Source organism: Genypterus blacodes, unplaced genomic scaffold (genome assembly GCF_046128005.1).
Source record: "Genypterus blacodes isolate CSIRO-AG114 ecotype Tasmania unplaced genomic scaffold, CSIRO-AGI_Gbla_v1 ptg000070l_1, whole genome shotgun sequence".
Lineage (NCBI taxonomy): Eukaryota > Metazoa > Chordata > Actinopteri > Ophidiiformes > Ophidiidae > Genypterus > Genypterus blacodes.
In genome coordinates, this window is record NW_027466880.1 from 1,238,642 (window position 1) to 1,257,388 (window position 18,747).

General features: G+C 40.1%; 2 protein-coding genes across 2 annotated transcripts in view; both read right to left on the bottom strand.

Moving 5' to 3' along the window:
* Nucleotides 1-4,836: 4,836 nt before the first annotated feature.
* On the bottom strand, nt 4,837-11,296 carry LOC143005259 (acidic mammalian chitinase-like). The gene is made up of 13 exons (XM_076156540.1): nt 11,248-11,296; nt 9,683-9,791; nt 9,307-9,339; nt 8,574-8,603; nt 8,273-8,477; nt 8,044-8,100; nt 7,645-7,810; nt 7,340-7,464; nt 7,004-7,127; nt 6,693-6,875; nt 6,039-6,155; nt 5,745-5,871; nt 4,837-5,217 (listed from the first exon to the last, which is right to left on the bottom strand). The coding sequence occupies exons 3-13, from the start codon at nt 9,329-9,331 to the stop codon at nt 5,009-5,011; spliced, it is 1,368 nt and encodes a 455-aa protein (XP_076012655.1). The 5' UTR covers nt 9,332-9,339; nt 9,683-9,791; nt 11,248-11,296; the 3' UTR covers nt 4,837-5,008.
* Nucleotides 10,608-18,747, bottom strand: part of cntn2 (contactin 2) — a 30,059-nt gene continuing 21,919 nt past the window's right edge. The window contains exons 19-23 of the mRNA XM_076156538.1: nt 18,222-18,337; nt 17,461-17,647; nt 15,543-15,655; nt 14,326-14,494; nt 10,608-14,191 (exon numbers count right to left, since the gene is read on the bottom strand). Of these exons, the coding sequence (XP_076012653.1) occupies nt 14,094-14,191; nt 14,326-14,494; nt 15,543-15,655; nt 17,461-17,647; nt 18,222-18,337 (683 nt within the window). The 3' untranslated portion in view covers nt 10,608-14,093. The remainder of the gene's footprint in view (nt 14,192-14,325; nt 14,495-15,542; nt 15,656-17,460; nt 17,648-18,221; nt 18,338-18,747) is intronic.

Below are 18,747 nucleotides of genomic sequence, written 5' to 3' on the forward strand. Positions count from 1 at the left end.
TCATGTTAGAATATATTTATTTCACATTATGTAAGTCATTTCCTACATCCATCAGGGCCAGTTACAGCACTTGCAGCTGTCATCATAAACAGTGGCGACTCCACACCTCATCAGGAAGGTTCGGCCACCATAACAATTGTAGAATCTAGCCCTGTCAGTTGGGTGTGGGTATAGTCCATCAGGTTGGTCCTTGCAGAAGCCCTTTGGTGGGAAGAGGCCACTTGTTGTGGTGGTGGGAGCAGGGGCAGTGGTGGTTTCAGGGGGTGCTGCAGTGGTTGATGTTGTAGTGGCTGTGAAAGAGCAAACAGACACATATGAATACAGCTGTGTGTGTCATGCTGGCTCTGTAAATACTGATTACTGATATGAAACTCACCCAGCTGGCACATTACCAGACACAGGCCTAAAGAGAGAGAGACACAAATATGTATCGGCTAACACAAACAACAGTAGCTTAATATACAGTGAGTATCATTTAATTGAAGCATCATTAAGGTATAAATGTGTTATGAGGCCTTACCTGCTAGAAAAATGAGCTTGGTCATTTTGATTTCAAAGCTCTGCACCTCTTTTCTTTTCCTTCATACACAGAGAAGAATATTTAATTTTTATATTAAAGAGCACATCATCAATGAGGTGCCAATAGTTCAGTGTAGTCCTGAAATTGAAATCAGTGAGGATGAGAATCGCCGAAGCTGCTCAAGTTGCAGCCGAAGCTTACAGTACCTTGGGTCCTCTGACTGGAGACTCGACAAATGTGTGTGAGTTTGCAGCTTCTTATATACAATATATCGCCGCATTATCAAAGGGAGTTCTGCGTTAAAATGACATGCATACTATAGGAACATGCAGGGATAAGATAACTATAATGAAAACTAAGCTGCGGTGACAGCTGTGATAAGATGTAGTGTATGGTCAGGTGAATCAAAATCTAAGTTTCCCATAGTGAATTTCATAGAGTTTCTCTCTATATGTGTGCGATTGGCAACCTGTCCAGGGTACACATCCAGAGTGTACTGTCCTCTCACCAGCTCCACTATAGATAATGGACAGGAGGAAGGTGGATGGGGATGTGTATAAAAGCGGCCCCTGGTTCAGGTGGACCTCAGAATCCTCAATGATTGATCCCAGTCCAATTATTTCCCAAATGATGTACCATAAACTCAAACATGGAGAATATTCTAACAAAACAATCAAAAGCTCAAAATTATGTTATGTGTTTTAAAAGAAAAGGGCAGCAATGTGTGCTACAGCTTCGCAAGTGTGAACAAAATGACATGTTCACTAATTTAAAACATGTTTGGAAGTGAGGATATGCTGTGTTTTTAAACTATTCCTGCTTTTTTATGCTGTGAATTTCACTCCAATGTATTTATAAATTAATTTAAAAAGAAATGTTTTCATGAAAGTTCCTGCATTGAGAATCTAGAGGAGAGGAGAGTCTAATCCTTTGGTCCATATGTCACATGTCCATTTTCATGTCAAGCAGGCGGGACAGTGATTTGTAAAAGGCTAATCTAAGGTGATTGGCACTTTAAAGGTATATTATGAGTGTGTCAGGATGAGGTTAGGGGAGAACGGTAGTTGCGATCAAATAACAACATGTCAGTTTTGACGATGAGAAAAGAACCTAGGGCATTCTGAGAATGAAGCCGACCCCCCTCCCCTTTACATAACATACATGCTGCTCTGGCACTGCATGTCAATCTAAACACATCCTGGTATTTTACATATCAGGATACTGAGGAAAAGAAGAATTTTAACAGCAGTGACCAAGATATTTACTATGATTGTTTATTGCAGCTGTACTGGAAAATCCTGTACTTACTCAAGGACACTGAAACTGAAATTACAATACTTAGATAATTCACGTTATCACTCAGTCCCCTCACCTGCTCTTTGCATGTAAGTATACAACATGATGTATAGGTTTTGACATTGACTATGAGACTAATGTGATATCTCATTGTAGATAAATGATTGACAAAGTTATGTAATGGTCAGGTGTGTGTGTATATTGTGTGACTTTCAAGTAAAGAGAGATGTGAGGGAAAGAAGTTGTCTTATCAGTCACTGCTGCAGAAGCAGTTTCCTATCCTCCTATCTAAACTACATACACATAAAACCAGTACAGTGGCTCTTTGTATGGGTTTCTGCTTTTTGAAGTTTAGCTGCTTGATAACAGCAACGCTACTGTGAACTGCATCTGATCAACAACATTTATTCCCATATTCCAAAATTCAGGACTGCAGTTTTCCATCAAAACTATCTGTTTATTATCCATGATACTTTATTTCACATTTAACAAAACAGAAACGTTTGATTTATCACTTCACATATTGTTTTTCATAATAAGAGAAGTGACAACAAATATTTCATAGTACAGTATTTGGGAATAGCCTGTAAACGAACACTTTCAGTATCTCTGAATACGATTTCTTCACTTCTCCGCAGGCAGTTTGAGTAAAGTGACCTGGGCCTCTCAGGTTTCATCAAAGCCGTCTCTCATCTGTCACTTTCAGCTTTTTCAGCATTTGTTCAATGAGGTTGACAGCAGGAGACACAGCAGGCCCCTTCAGAATTATTCACTCTCATTCGCTCTCTTTTGGAGGTTTGGGGTCATCGTTATAGTTTTCTGACACTGATTTGCATATTTCGCTCTGATTTCATCGAGTCCTGGGAAGATCCAACGCAGCCGAGCCGAAGGCCACAAAGCAACTTCAAACCGTCATTAGCTTTCTACACATGCACAGCAATTGTCTGAAATTAGACTGAATAAAATATCATGCAAATGCAAACAATAGTCTGACGTCAATCATCTAAGCTTAGTCCAGCTAAAGGAGGCTTGGTGACAATGTACAGCACAAAACATTCATCTTTTCCGATGCATGCGCAAGTAATGATCCCTTACTCGTCATTGTACTCTGTATTGTGAGTCTGGATGACCTTAGTCACATACAATATACTGTATATCTATGTTTATTAGGCCAAAGTGCTTAATTCCAGTCAAGGTTCAGCATTGATGTTGTGGTAACACATTGTGAGTGTTTATTTTAATGTGCCCTGAATCACTTGTGATGATTCAGATAACGGAGCACTTTGAACAAAAGCTTGAACAGCATCGCCCATAAAATCAGATCTCTCAAGGCCAATGGGCTCATAGCCATTATGTTGCAATAAATAATACGTATGTGGGTACAGTAGAGGTCAGAATCTGACACAGGAACAATCTGGACTTCAGTCTTTGGCTCAGAGGTGAAGAAATAATCAATATTATATACTAGTTACCGTGTGGGGTTGGGTAGTGATGAGGTCTTCACATGGCGATGATCACTGTGAGTGCTTCTTCGGGCCAAGGTACAGTTTTTATCACATTATGGAGTTAATATAAATACACATTTGATAATGAAATAAAATGGAACCTTGGAAACCAGTGCACACAATGAGATACATACATGAATGAAAGAGTGAATAGATAAGATCTAATCATATTTATTTTAATAGACATGAGGATTTGTCCTCCACGTTTGACCTTAACTACAGTGAACAGTGAGGGAAGCAGTTCTTAATTTATATTGCGCCAAATCACAACAAACTTATCTTGAGGTACTTCATATACAGAGCATTTAAAGAAACCCAATATTCCCCCATGAGAAACACTTGACATTCAAAGACAGAAACAAACAAGAAGCTAACAACAAACTAAAACCTCCACAGAAAGCATCATCACTGGTATTCAGATCCAGGCCAAGTTACACCACTGATGGAGTCAATATCATGGGATAAATTAGGCAGAATTGTAAAGAGTTGGGTGTATTTTTTGTGAAGATCTTGGTGCAGATTATGAAAATGATCATATACTGTATCTTAGGAAATTGTCTGGAGCTACACCAAAATGTAATAGGTTCTTCCCAGAGCCAACTCCGTTTAGCTAACTAATAAACAAACAGACCACAAATAGACGCGGGTGCAACATCTTCTTGGTGACTAGTAGTCACCTCTGCCACAGTTCTCCCTCTGAGCCACAAGCAATGGCTCAGTGTCTGCATGAGGGATGAATTGCTTCTGTTGATAGTCCAATATATAAGATACCTTACTGGAGAGAAAACCGGTATCAATGTAAGACGTATCAATGTTCTCTCGTTAACAACCAGGAGGAAGGAAGACAGACATATCTTCCAAAACCTTTCTCTGCAGGTGTAGCTGAATAAAGAATAGAATATTGTTGTTTTCCCCATGATTGTGTCGCCTACTGAACCAGACTGAGAGACAACTGAAAGGCTCAGGTAACCTCAGCAGATGATTTGAGTTAATGAGCTGATTAGAGTGTGACACCGTGAAGCTACAATATTAAACTTTTTCACAATATTCACATTTTCTGAGATACTGAATTTGGGGTTTTCATGAGCTGTGAGCCATAATCATCAAAATTAAAACAAAAAAAGGCTTGAAATATTAAACTTTTTTTTAATGACTCTATAATATATGAGAGTTTCACTTTTTGAATTGAATTACTGAAATAATTAAACTTTTCCACGATATTCTAATCTATTGAGCGGCACCTGTATAGGCCAACTGAGAGAAATGGCTTGAGGTTTACACAAATATTCAGGGGAGTAGAGAGTTCACACGCCTCAATTTTCTTTCAGAAAAAGTGCAGTGCAGAAATAAAAATAAAACACAAATCCAAATTCCATGTTGCATGAAAAACAAGCAATATTCTTTCCAAAAGTGTGTGAAGTGTGTATTTCAATTCCAGATCGAAGGGAGGAGACAGCTTTAGTTAGGATGCATGTTATATTATTTATTTAATTGCCTATTCAGATGTAGCAGCAATACAAATCTATAGAGAACATGCATTTTAGCCAAACACTAAAATGCAAGAATCTTAAGCACTTAATGACATCATTCATTCATTCATTATGTCATGGGGGTGATAAAGTTATGTTTATTTTATTCAACAAAGCTATGATTGTGGCATGGGGGGGTGCTGTACGCCGATGAACTCTCAGGGCCAGTTGCAGCACTTGCAGGAGTCCCAGTAGATGAGGCCGGGCTGGCAGCGGTGAAGGTAGGTGTTCCCAAGGAAGCACTGGAAGTAAGTGGTCTTATCAGCCAGGTTCACATAGAGACCATCAGGGCGGCCGTGACAGAATGAAGTTATGGGGTCCCGGGTAGTGGTGGGAGCCGGGGTGGTGGTGGGCTTAGGGGGAAAGCCTGTGAAGTCAGCAGCAAACACATTGAAATCAGTAACAGGTCATTGGAGTTTGTTGAAAATGTGAACTGTTGCAATTCACATTTAGGGAGTTGATCGTAAAAATAATAAGTTATTGCTTGGGGACAAGGTGCGACAGGCGGTGGCGCTGTCAATGATCATGTAAACACCATAATAAAAATAGGTCATGAATCAACTTTGCTCTACTACAAGATTATGCAAGTGTAAAGAGACACGCTCAAAAATGTAAGCAATCCATTCATTAACTACATGCCACCAATTAAATAACACTCTTTTTTTGCCTTAAATGCAGTAAAGATATAAAGTGTTTGTACACATGTAACCTCAGCTCTCTGTAACGTTTGGTGATGTTGCCTGACTCCCTCTCACAAATATGTTTCTGGCTTTTACTGGGATCAGAACAATACAGTATATCTGTGTGTTGGGCTGCAATGTTTCCCCCCCACAGATATTGCTTGGTGCTTAAAAGTCAAAGTGGTTTTGAAAGCTAGCTGAGTGCAGTTTTTACCCATTGATAGCCTGAGGTGGTTGATGAGAGGATAAGGGCCAGCTGAGCAGAAGGTTCCACTGAAGTCATCCATGTCCATTGTCCATACATGAGCACCACCCAGGTTGCGGCTATTCATCCACTCAACCTAGAGTGATAGTCAGTAACAGATACCAAAGATGAACTACAAATCAACAACAAGGCGCTTCAAAATCAGAGCTGGTGAACTGTTTATAAATGAGTAGTTGTGTATAGTGAGAAACGATTGCCAGTGAAATAAGATGGTGAATATCTACTTGTGTTGTTTTGGCTCACCTTGCTAGAGAAGCTGCGCATGTCATCATATCCCACCCAGGAACTGCCATAGGTGGCATAAGGAACCTCCTGCTGATCGATCCATCCAGCTGTAGCACTGGGAAGGAAGTCACAGATCTGGAAGCAGAGAAAGACAAACCCTCAGGTTGGTTCATTGGTTTTCTTTCTTCGATTGTGCATAAGTGGTTCCTATCGTTACATATTGTGAAAAAAATATGGCACCAGTTTGTTCGTTCAAATGCAGATTCTTCTTCAGATAACCTGCTGACACCCTGAGTCCTCATACAGTATGTGGACATTTCATTTTTCTTCCCTACATCTTATACGTCTTATACTTGTAAGTTTGTGCTTATTTTAAAGCTGTCCTCATGTCTGGACATTTTTCGATGCCCAATTGTGATATAAATACCACTTTGGGTTGCTAGAAATGTGTTGAAATCTGTGGGTTTTTGTTTAATACTTATTAGGTCCCACTAATCCCAAATAGCAAGGAGAAAATTAATGTCTGGGTCTCAGGGAGGTGAAATGCTTACAGGATACAAGTGGATGATCAATAGTAACAGTAGTTATCTCCATGGGCAACCACAGCCATTGCTGGACAGACCAAACCATTGGAACCTCTGTACCTTTAAGGATTAAGCAAATGTGCTCTACCTCGTAGAAGGACCAGAAGCCAGGGGTTCGGGTGTAGGGTCCCCCATCAGCAGGGCCATTAGACTGTGCTCCCAGGCTGTTAGAGCCAGAAGTCAGCCTGTAGGTTCGTCCATAGGTAGGGAAACCCAACAACAGCTTTTCAGCGGCAGCTCCCAGAGTCATCCAGTATGCGATGGATGAGTTCTATCAGAAACATTTTAGATTTTTGATACGTACAATAACATGATGATTTCACAGTTTTACAATAAATGTATCATATCCACCTTTGGCCCTATTGGCAAAACTTTGACAGTATGTGTAAGTGCACTCACAACATTGAGGTGAACGTGTGAGCCAGTGTCCAGAGAGCTTCCGTACAGTGGGCTGTTGTGCCCAGTGCGTGGTTCCCAGTGTCCATGGTAGTCATAGGTCATGACGTTGATGAAGTCAAAGTGACTGTTGATATAAAATATTTGCTTCACATCAGCAGCTTAATATGTGGTCATATTGTTAATAAAGGTGTGATAAAGGGCTGACCTGTATTACCCGAAATGTATTTATTTATAGGTATTATCTGAAAAGTAATTATTTCACTGTGGATGTAACTTAATGCACCTGTAATATGGGTTGGAAGGGAGTCTGGAACTCTGTGGTTGATTCTAACTTACGGTGCGATTTTGTCGACCTCATAGGATCTGCTGATGGTCGGAAGGAAGCTAGCGACATTTGCTGATAAAAGCAGCTGAGTCATCCTGGTGTCTCTGGCATCCTCCAGAAAGGCCTTGTCAAGCTCCTGTTGAGCAAATGGCCAAAAAACATTCAGACATTGCTGGATTCTGCAAAAACATCTGCCTGTTGATATTTTGGGGCACAATTTCCGTTAAAAGAAAATCAATAAGTGCACATCTCCTAATAGGGAAAATTTGGTTTTAACCTATTTGAACTATTATAGAATAATCACAGTGATACTAACTTTGACCAATTCGGTGAACCTCTCCTTGTCCTGTGGTGGGCTCCCGTTGTGTCCAGGATACTCCCAGGCCAGGTTCAGCCCATCAAAGTTATTGTCGCGCAGGTAGCTGATGGCCGACCTGATAAATGCTGCACGATTCTCTGGTCTGGACACCATGAAGATGAAACTGGTGGTACACAAAACAAAATCTCTGGTCTCTAGAAACTCTACGAGAGTTGGTCTCTACTCTAGAAATTTGAAGCATCACATACAAACAGATCTCTCTAATAAATGAAAGAATCAAATTTGTCTGTCTTATTATTTGTTATGCGCCTTCAATGAATTATGGAACCCTAAATCAAAACCACATCCAATTCCAGGAATTTCAGTTTCAAGATTCAATGTGATAATGCAACTCACGGGCTGATTCCGTTGACGACGCCTCCAACACTCAGCAGAGTCCTCAGTGCAGGATTGCTACAAGTAGAGAAAGAGAAACAACTTAACCTAAAGGCAGATAACATTCAGATCATGTAAACCCCATCGTTTCTTAGTAACAGCTGTGTGTCACTCTGCCTTCAGAGCCCAGTTGTATGAAACATGTACAGAAAAACACATACAGAAAAATTGACAGACTGGGATGACTTACACAGTCTTGAGGTTGTTGAGTCTTTGGTACATCTGGCCATCATTCCACTCTATGGGGGTGATCTGGTTGTAGCTGTTGATGGTGGCCAGAGTATAGACGACATGGGTGCACAGGAAGGGGTCGATGTTGTCTGGGGTGAATTTGCCGTTGGCAGGCCTGTACTGGGCCCAGTTGGTCATGTGGCACACCAGCTTAGCGGAGGAAGCTGAGGATAGACAGAGGACAGGACACAAAGAGACTTAATGGGAATCTGGTTGTGAATTACGGCACAAATGAACAAGCTGATTGATCAAATGCTTACCAATGTGCAGAGCGCAGAGAAGCCCCAGAGCTGCAAGCAAGACAAGGACAGAAGTGTGATTATTGGAATATACCATTGACTCATTCTCACTAACCCAACTCTGGGTGAAACTTACTACAAATACACTTTTAAAAATGTAAAATATAAAGCATAATGCACTGGGTAAAAGGCCATCAAGACAGGTGAAATATGAATACAGGTCCAAGAATAGATAGTGTCAGTGGCAGAATGTGTTACTCTACCTCTGAACCATTCCAGTGCAGTTTTCATTAAGATAATACAATGATGTAAGCGATATGGGAAAACAATAACAGTAGCTTTAAGAATGTGTTACACTGAAAGGCAACACAAAGAGTTTGGCAGGCAGCTATCTGCATCATTTCTTCACCCAAATAACTTTGAAATATCTTTTCAGTGCCTATTTCAACCAAATGCCACTACTACTACTGCTACTACTACTACTACTACTACTACTACTACTACTACTACTACTGCTACTACTACTACTACTACTACTACTACTGCTACTACTACTACTACTACTACTACTACTACTGCTACTACTACTACTACTACTACTACTACTACTACTACTACTACTACTACTACTACTGCTACTACTACTACTACTACTACTACTACTACTACTACTGCTACTACTACTACTACTACTACTACTACTGCTACTACTACTACTACTACTACTACTACTTTGTTTTGAACATGCAGTTACCTGTGATGAGTAGTGGTCTTGCCATTGTGAAACCTGGAAATCCGACCAAACATCAGAAAAGTTAGTCATGAAATCATAAAAACATGTATTAAATATAACAAAACTACACCAGAAATCTTCTTTAGTTTGTTGATTAACTTTTTGACCATTAACTGATCATGTTCCACTTTATGAACATGTTCATCTGTCATAAATGGAACACCTTTAAAACCAATGGAGAGCATCATTATAGTCTATTAATGCATTTGTTGAAAGAAAAAGGTTATTCAATGTTTGCATGCAGTCAGTTTTTTTTCAAAGCAATCTCATTACCTTTCTTCCAGACGAACAGAGGCAAAGCTCAGTGTTTGGTTGGGCTGTTTTATACTTAACTCACCAATGACTAATAACTGATGGCAAAGTGCAGGCGATAAGGACTTGGGGTGGTGGGAGTCTGGCTGACGTGACTCTGCACTTCCTAGCAGAAAGGTCGTTGAGGAAATGAGCTGTGAATAATTTTTCACACGTCACAGATATCAGAATTTAGTGTTACCTGGAATAATTAGTAATAATGAAATAATCGCCTCAACATGAAGCTGAAATATTCCCTTTTCTCAAAGAGGTACAGCAGAGTTTCACCTCCTTGGGCGAGATTATCAGTCCCTACATGATAAACAGAACACTCTGGGAAACACACTTGTTTGCTGAATTACCCAGGGATCAGATGAGCAGATTGATATCAATTTGTTCCGGGCTGGGTGTGTGAAATGCTGAGTGTAGGGCTGGCCTGGTTCAAATTCAATATCTAGCATATCCAACATGCTCCGGTGTGGTAAATTGATTATAAATTGCAGACAAAATGTCAGCTTGACCTCCTATGACCTTGATGAGTCATCGCCCAGGAAATTAAATTTTATGTGTATCTTGCTTAGCAATAAAATATTAATCCAGCAAATGGAACATCTTACATTAACATTTGATGCAGAGCAGATACAGGATGTCATCTTTAGAGAGACAGAGTCATAACTGAAGGACTTGGACTACATTGGCCTTGGTGGAGGTTTGATCCCTGCAAGAGCCTTCTTGTGTGTTTATGTTGCTACAACACTGAGCCAAAGACAGATTTAGCTAAAGGATCAATAAAGTCTATCTGACTTAATCTATATACCTTTATCTCTATACTTGTTTCCTCCACGATTTTACTTAAATGTGATTAATATTCTTTCATTGTCAGATACTATTGATGTGTAAGCTTATATTGTTAGTATAGTATAGTTATATTGGGCCATACAAATAAACTGGACCAGAAAAATAACCATGACTACAATCCCAACGTGTTTATTGAATCATATTTACAAGTAATCCCCCACCCCGACCAACAACCTTCACATTCCCCATAAATCCCAATTTTGAAAAAGCCCGAAAGGCAACGTTCCCCAGTGCGTTACAGCTCGGCCAAATGAAAGACTCTTTGTTACCACCACCAGGAAGTGAGTGATAAGCCAATCAGCACATCAGCAAACCTGAAAGTTCACCCAGAACATTCCATGACAGGGCATTTTAGACACCATTGAACAGTACAATACATAAAATGACAATTATGGCTCATCGATGAATGCAGAAGGTACTGAGAAAAAAGGCTTTGTACAGAGCATTACAACATAAAGTCAACATTCAATGGATTTGAAAGCGGTTTTTGCGGGTTTTCATGTTGTGCAGAAATGAAGCTGCTGTGTTGAACTTGGCATCTCTAAATACCAGGATCCGATGCATTTAAATTCAGGTTGAGACCAATTTGGGTTTTTTGATGCCAAATAATCCCACATGTCAAGACCCCAGGATAAATATTTACACCACCAGGGACATTAAACTCAACTAAAAGCCAAATGAAAATGAAATTATTGTGTCAGTAACTATATTATCACATTAATATACGTTGCAAGCTGTAAATGTGTACAAAACCTGATATGAACAAAATGCAAGCAGCCATGTAGCGGACCAGATTGGATTTCTTCAGCTCTACGCAGCATCAACCCCCCCCGATTGGTTTAACCCAAATTGAAACACTGGACTTCACGAATGAAAGAACACGTGTGCAGTATAAGTACCCGTCTACAGCTATCTACAAAGTGAGATCCAATCTACAGTTTTAAATACAGTGGTTTGTGATTTTGCTACCAAGTGTTTATAGAAATGTGTGTTTTCTACTTGTTGTCAAACACACTGATTTTGGCTGCACTCAGACATTTGTTTGTTAAATGCCAGAGTGCGTAAAAGCGTGGTTTGGTGAAAAGTTTAGAGCACACGTGAAAGAGTTAACAGATTCCTGACAAAATAAAGCAAACTTGCAAAGTCAAGTACAAAGTACAACAAAAAGATCTGGTCGCCCAGACTTGTTAAAAATAGATAGAATAAAACAAATCAGAAGAAGAAGAGACCATTTGGATTCAACAAAAGACATTCCAGTCTCCGATTTTGGCTTTTCTAACAACTAGGTTAAGTGACGCACACAACTAACTTCGTGTCAACATGGACACACAAACTCCATTATGCCAAAGTACTGACTGTGATAACATTTGTGTTTCAAAGTTCAAACCTTTAGTGACTGATAGACTTGCACGGAAACGAGGGAGTGTATCAAAACGGCCGCAATCATTCATCAAGATACAATATGCAATTCTTCCCCGTCAGAATTACAGCCTCATCACTCGCTCCTGTTAAATCTGAATCTTCCATTTTTATGACAACTATGTTTTTGGGGGGAGTATGACTTATTTGACTTATTCAGTGTGTGGTAGATGCTGGTTTTAGCCTCAGATGATGAAATGTAAGAGGGAAACTTGGGTGTGGCGCCGACAACACAATCCATGTCTCACAGGCGTAAGCTGCATATTGTGGCTTTAAGCAAGAACTATGACCCAATAAATACAAACCACTTCTCAGATTCCTTGATCCTTCAACATTTACAAATGATTCTCACCACACCCTTAACCCTGCGTTGCACCAATGTGACGTGACTTCCACAACGTTGGCAGATAGAGAGAAAGTCCAAAATGAACACAGCCAGTTCCTGATTTCCAAGAAAACTCTGACATGTTGTTTCTCACGCCAAGTTAAGGGACTAAACTCTAAAGAGAAGATTAAGGCAACAACAATAAAAAATAACTTATTTGACTAACTGAATGTGAGTGAGTGTGGCTACCCCGGTGTGTTTCATCTTGATGTGAAACTGTGACAATACAAACCAATACAAATGAAGTGTGAGGTCAGGAGGTAAGGACTTGTCTGACTGGATGCCATAGCCAATGATAAAATAAATACTCCCCACTATATTACAGTATATTAACCAGAAAACTAAATGCACAATATGTCCCCTTTAAGGACACAATCTATCTGTGAGAATGTGTCACAACGTTTCCTGTAAACTGTAAAGAACCCAGTGTGTTACATAAGAGGTGATAGATGTGATGATAACACTGATCTCAATCATAAATCATTGGTAACTAATCAATATTAATTCTTCAGCACTTCTGCCTCGGTCATCACCCTCGTTTTTAAGTGCCCGTCTTATCAACCAACAGGCATGAAAGCAGCTGTAATAAACCTGAATGCTAAACACAAGTATTTTGACATGGTTGTGCGAATTACTGTAACAATGCAGGCACAAACAAATGTAAACAAAGAACCGTTAAACACGCCTTAGTCCACGTTTCCCCCAAACATAAAGAGCACAAGATAGAAAATGTAAACATTCATTTGGGCCGCTGACATATTTCTATCGTTTGCCGTAATTACAGCGAAAACAAAACAACACAAACAAAGCATGAAGACACGAGCAGATGGAAACCAACAATAAAATGTCCCCGGTGCTTCAATATCTGACTTTTGAGCTTTGTTCACACTGCGAGCAACGACTCTAGAGATGTCAACTCTTCTCAACTGCTGAGTCGAGATACTTCAACTCCAAGTCTGACTTCAGTTAGTCAGGCTTGGAAAGCTGCATTAAAGAATTTCTTCTTTTATAGGATAAGCGACCAGCCTGAATATTCTACTCTGTGTGCTCGTCGTCACACAATCTAATCTAGAGTTGATTATTGACAGAAGAGACCGGCGCCCCCTTGTGTCTCTCTGAGCTTGGATGACAAATACATCAGATTATCCTTCCAAAGTGCATCAAAATGGAGTAAGAGAAGAACCAGAACTGGCAAGTGGAAAGCTGGGAGCAATTTTGAAAGGAGCATACTGATCTATGACAGTGACTGAGATCTCTGAGCAATTAAATACTGATCTTATATGAGACTTTGAGAAGGATTTGGGGGCATTTAAAAGTTTAAATTGTGGCCTTAATGTTGTAGATGCAGCTGATTACGCGGATGCATTTGGAGTTGATGACACCGACATATGTAGTTGCTTGCAGTGTGAACTAGCAGACTTCAGCTGTATGTGCGACTGTACTGTATGTACACAGGCTTTCCACTCTTTCCACCCGAAGACGTCAGCCAGAGGTGTGATGGTCCCCGTAAGGCATGGTTACTACTGATATCTACACAAATTCACAATCAGACAGGCCTCCTCCCACTCCCACGTTCAACTCCATCAGACATGTTTTAAAAAAAAGCCCCCCTTCGCTTTTGTTCTTAAAAAAATGAAACCTGAATCTCCGACCTCCAACCTTCCTGACCCTCCAAGTGCTAGAACCTCCCCCAGTGCGTCCACGCCCACTTCAACCCCACCCCGACTCAAAACACAGGCTGAGACACAAGTGACCTTTAGTTTCAGGCTGTTTAAAGTCCAACGATTGGCTGAGATCACAGGGTCGACAACGCAATGAGAGTGATGAAGAGTGAGGCGGCAAGAGGGTGACTGGACAACGAGGAGGCCGCGTTCTGCACCATCATTCCAGTTCCTGAGAGTGAGAGAGATGACAAGACAAGAAGGCAACACATTTTAATGAAACGCTCCAAAAAAAAGAATAGATCAAAGTGTTAAAGTGGCGTCACCTCACATTTATGGCAAGACGCTCGAGTGTGTTCTTCTCACCTGAGTCTTGGGACACGATGATCTCATGTGCCGGGCCATCTCCGCCCTCGCCCCAGGACCGAACCTCCAGAACGACATAATCGTTGTCTCTTGGCAGTGGCAGCTTCACGGACGTCTTCCCTTTGTCCAGAACCTTCAGTGCCGCCTGGCCCTCGTGCTTGTACAGGACCTGAAGGACAACAAGAAGCAAGAACAACAGATGAATGATTCACAAGCATTAAAAGTTATAAGACCTAAATTATCAGGTATCAATGAATAGCTTCTAATGTCATAGACTTCAAAACAAAGGACTACTGTTAGTTATCCTTTGATGATGCAAGATGTTTGTCTAATCTACAAGCTGGAGCAAGGTTGAGCACTTTCAAATGACTTTTTTTTTTTTTTGACTTTTATGGTATTTTTATCTATATTCATTTCTGTTATGCAAACATGATTAAATCTAGTCTGTTCCAGTCTGACTTATTAAAAACTAAATATTAGGCGGCAACATCACTCTGCAACATGTCTACTATTGCCGTAGTAAATTAGGGCAATAAATGTCAAAGAGATTATCAACATCAGATTATCACATTATTTACAATAACAACAAAACTCAACAGGTTAGCACTGGTTAGGTTAGCACTGTGCTCTGAAGCAGCTACAGAGAACATTTACCCAAGTGAATAAACAATTATTTACTGAACTGTGTCCATATTTCAAATTTGATCGTTTAGATGATTAGTTTGAGTCTTTATACCCAGACAATATCTTTGGTGAAAACCTATTATTTTTTAAAAGGAAGCATGTTTCACCCATTATGTTTGATGGAGGTAATTTAGTTGAATTCAGTTGAATTAATCAATTAAGTTGATGAAGTTAAACTGTATTTTCGGGCTACCTAAATACATGGAGAGCCTTTCTGGACAGCCAGGATACCATCGGTCAGCTCTGTCTGATGGCTTCATTAGTGTTTGTTTACTTCTTACTACTATACTATCTTAAACTTATTTTTTCAGTGTCTTATTATTGGCAATTAAGTGTGGGTGGGTTTGGGAAGTTAATAAAGACTGAATCATTTGTCATAATGTTGTTAAAATGTTAAGACTTGAAGTACAGCAACATTTAGAAGAGAACATTATTATAACATTTTACCAACAGAGAAGGATAGATTACCGCCTTGACTGGATAACCCTGAAAGAAGGGTGCTGTAAATGTGTGTGTAGTAAATGTGGACTCACTTTGTAGCCCAGTACAGCTGACTCATTGTGCATGGCCTTCACATGGTCCCACCTCACCGTTACCCACGAGGCATCAGCCTTCCATGACACATTGCCTGGTGGACGATTAGGAGCTGTGAAGGAAAGACAGTCAGATGTCAGATGAAGAGGAGGAAAATCAAACCCAATTCAGAAATAACAAAGATGATGTTCCAGAAATGCATGATCACAAGGTTTGAATCATGCATTAGGGCTGAGATCAGGTGTTAGTTTAGCATATATCAATATTACAATTAAAAGGCAACTTGGAGTAGGAGGGAATATCTGTTTTATTCCTGCGACCTTTGTGATAATGACACTGTGAAGTAAACAATCACCTAGCTGCAGTATATATTTGCAAGTATCTGTATGCTGTTCATTTTTGAAATCATTTATGAGTTGTCCTACCTAGGTTTACTAAGTAACTGGAGGGATTGCAATATTTTTTACCTCAAAACTTAACTATAGCCTAAAGTGATCTCAAACAATCTCACGGATCTCTCCAGAGCATGGACAAGTTATCCAGGTAAGGAAAATGTCGCGTTAATGTAAACAATGTAATGTTAAGTGTAAGTGCATGCACACTGTGTTGCACGCACGCCACCCTATCTTCTTGCTCGCACTAATTAATCAGGTTGTATATGAAGTTTGTCCATGGAGGAAATGCGTGCATCGCCCCACCTACTGTGATCCAATCACTATGCAGGAAGAACCCAGATTCGTCGGATGTCATTATCCAGAGGTTGAATTACAGTGAAAGGTGTCAAACTGGCCTTATTTATTGTTGTAAACCTGCATTCCAACCGTACAAACTGATACTGATACAAACTAAACTTTATTTGATTTACTTGAGATAGTGATTTTTCCGTGTTAAACCTAGTTAAACCAAACAACTCAACCCTTTAAACCTGTTCCTCTCATGGCATGAGGACTATGTTTTGACAGGAGGAGGTGTTGGTTCATCCTGCGGCAGCTTCAGACAAAGGAGTGAATACTTCTGTGCTCAATACTCCAAAATCCCCCTGCTGAATGCGTTACAGCCCCTCAGCCCAGGATTTGTACGAACTATTATGTAAGTAGGCTGTCTCCTCTTCTTATTAGGGGTAATGAGAAGAGCCAGCTGATAGGGATAATGTTTTTCTGCCAGAAGCAGGGGCGGAGGAATGAAGCACATGGGTCATTTCGCCAAGTTGAGTTACATTCAGGAGGTGCCTGAGGATTTCCTCCTGTGTATATCTGTGAGTGTGTGACTCTGCGTCTCACCAGATAAAGAAGAGCCTTAACTACCTGATTGTCTTCATTTAATTACAATAAGTAATCTTAATTAACTGTTTCAAAAAAAACACAAAAAGTGCTCGCTTGTTGTGGTTTTAGATTCAGTTGCTAGAGTATGTCAAGATCATTTTTATGATGTTCTCAGTGGTTACTAAGGGGTCAGGGAGTTGCTAGAGTGTGTTTTTTTCTTTTATTGTTCTGGATGTTGCTAGGTCGGATGCAAGGATGTTGTGTTTGGTTGCTAAGGTGGCTAGTATCGTTACTTGGAGAGGGTTGCAAAAGTGTTGCTAGGCGTTTGCTAGAGTTCTTTCTGGTTGCTAGGGTGAATTGTTAGTTGCCAAGGTGTTAGGGAGGTTTCTATGATGTTACTATGTGGGTTCCTGAGTTTGCTCTAGTTGGTTGCATGTGTGGTTGCTATGGTCTGCAAGACATTGCCAGGCTGTTGTTATGTTGTTAGGAGGTGATTATGGTCTTATTGTAGGTTGGTTATGACATTTTGAAATATAATTATTTTAACATATTTTAACAATATTACACTGTATTATACACTGTATTATAATGATATGAAAGTAAATACAGTGTGTGTGAGCATGTGTGTCAGACAGTAAGAGTGAGGCAACCCTACGTGGTTTCCTGGTGGTGACCGTGGTACGTGGTGACGGCGGCCCAGTGCCGGCACTGTTGTATGCCAGAACAGCAACATGGTATCGAGTGCTGGCTCGAAGTCCTGTCACCCGCGCTGTCGTTTCCAGTCCTGCTGTCCGTACACGGTCTGCCGCCGCCTCCCGCTCGTGCTGTCGCCAGTAACGGATCTGAGGACAAAAATGATGGACACAATGATGACATCTCATTCTTATTGTCTTTTAATTTTTGTCAAGGGAGATTTTTAGAGGACAGACAGAATTATTGCCAAGCTAAATTTGAGGAAAATGTGTGTCCGATGCAAAAGTCTTCCTCACATTCCATTTACAAACAAACCGGTGTATTTAAAGGAATGCTTGTAAGGAAGAACACAAGATAGCTGATTGTTACATTACTAATGGATTCTAACATCTGTGTAACTCATTGCAGCTTTTCATATGCATGTCACATTCTAGACAGACAGATATGATTTAGCTGGACGACATTTAAGCTGGAAATGAATAGAATAGAATAGAATAGAATAGAATAGAATAGCTTTTATTGTCATTGTATATGATAATACAACGAAATACATTTGTGCTGTGCCTGAATCTTTGAACAGTGATCAATAACAGCAATAAACTATAAATAAACAACTATAAATAAATAATAAATAGTATCAGCTAGAGGTGTAAACATGTCCCTATCAGATTGTTTCAGGTGACTGACATTTGAACTTTGGGGGGTAAATATGAGCTGTATGACCTCATATCCTCTGAGGATTCCATTGGTGCTCAGCTGCTGGACAGGCTCCCATGAAACCTGCATCTCAAAGGCGGTGAGCGCTGTGGCGTTGACGTATGATGGGCCGACTGTTGGCTCTGTGCAGATTATGCAAGAAAAATATTAACAACGTATTAGTCTACTTTACTAAAAATCCATGAGGTACATACTTTGAATTAAGAAATGTATTTGTCAGTGACTGGATGAGTGAGGTGACATTGTTGATTCCAAGATAATTCTGCCCTCTACTGGTTAAAGCCAATACTGCCGGTGACTTGATGTTCTGAAAAGTCTTGTATACACCATGCTTGTAAGTGTTTCCCTTTGAAATCATTACCTACAAATGATTTTACATGACTGCAGAATATTTAACACTGCATGCAGTCGTGTGCATAGATTAAAAAATGTGTTTGTTCGACCTATGGCCACTGGGTTCCATTCATTTCATCATAGTAACAATGGGTTTAAGACTGGCAAACATGAAGCCAAAGACCATGATCATAAATGA

What these genes read in the sequence shown, in the direction of transcription:
- LOC143005259 (XM_076156540.1), bottom strand. Translation starts at nt 9,331, where the DNA reads ATGGCAAGACCACTACTCATCACAG. An exon ending in GGTTCACCGAATTGGTCAAA is followed by an intron (nt 7,465 to 7,644) that starts GTTAGTATCACT and finishes TTTGCTCAACAG; the next exon opens with GAGCTTGACAAGGCCTTTCT. An exon ending in CCACCTCAGGCTATCAATGG is followed by an intron (nt 5,218 to 5,744) that starts GTAAAAACTGCA and finishes CTGACTTCACAG; the next exon opens with GCTTTCCCCCTAAGCCCACC.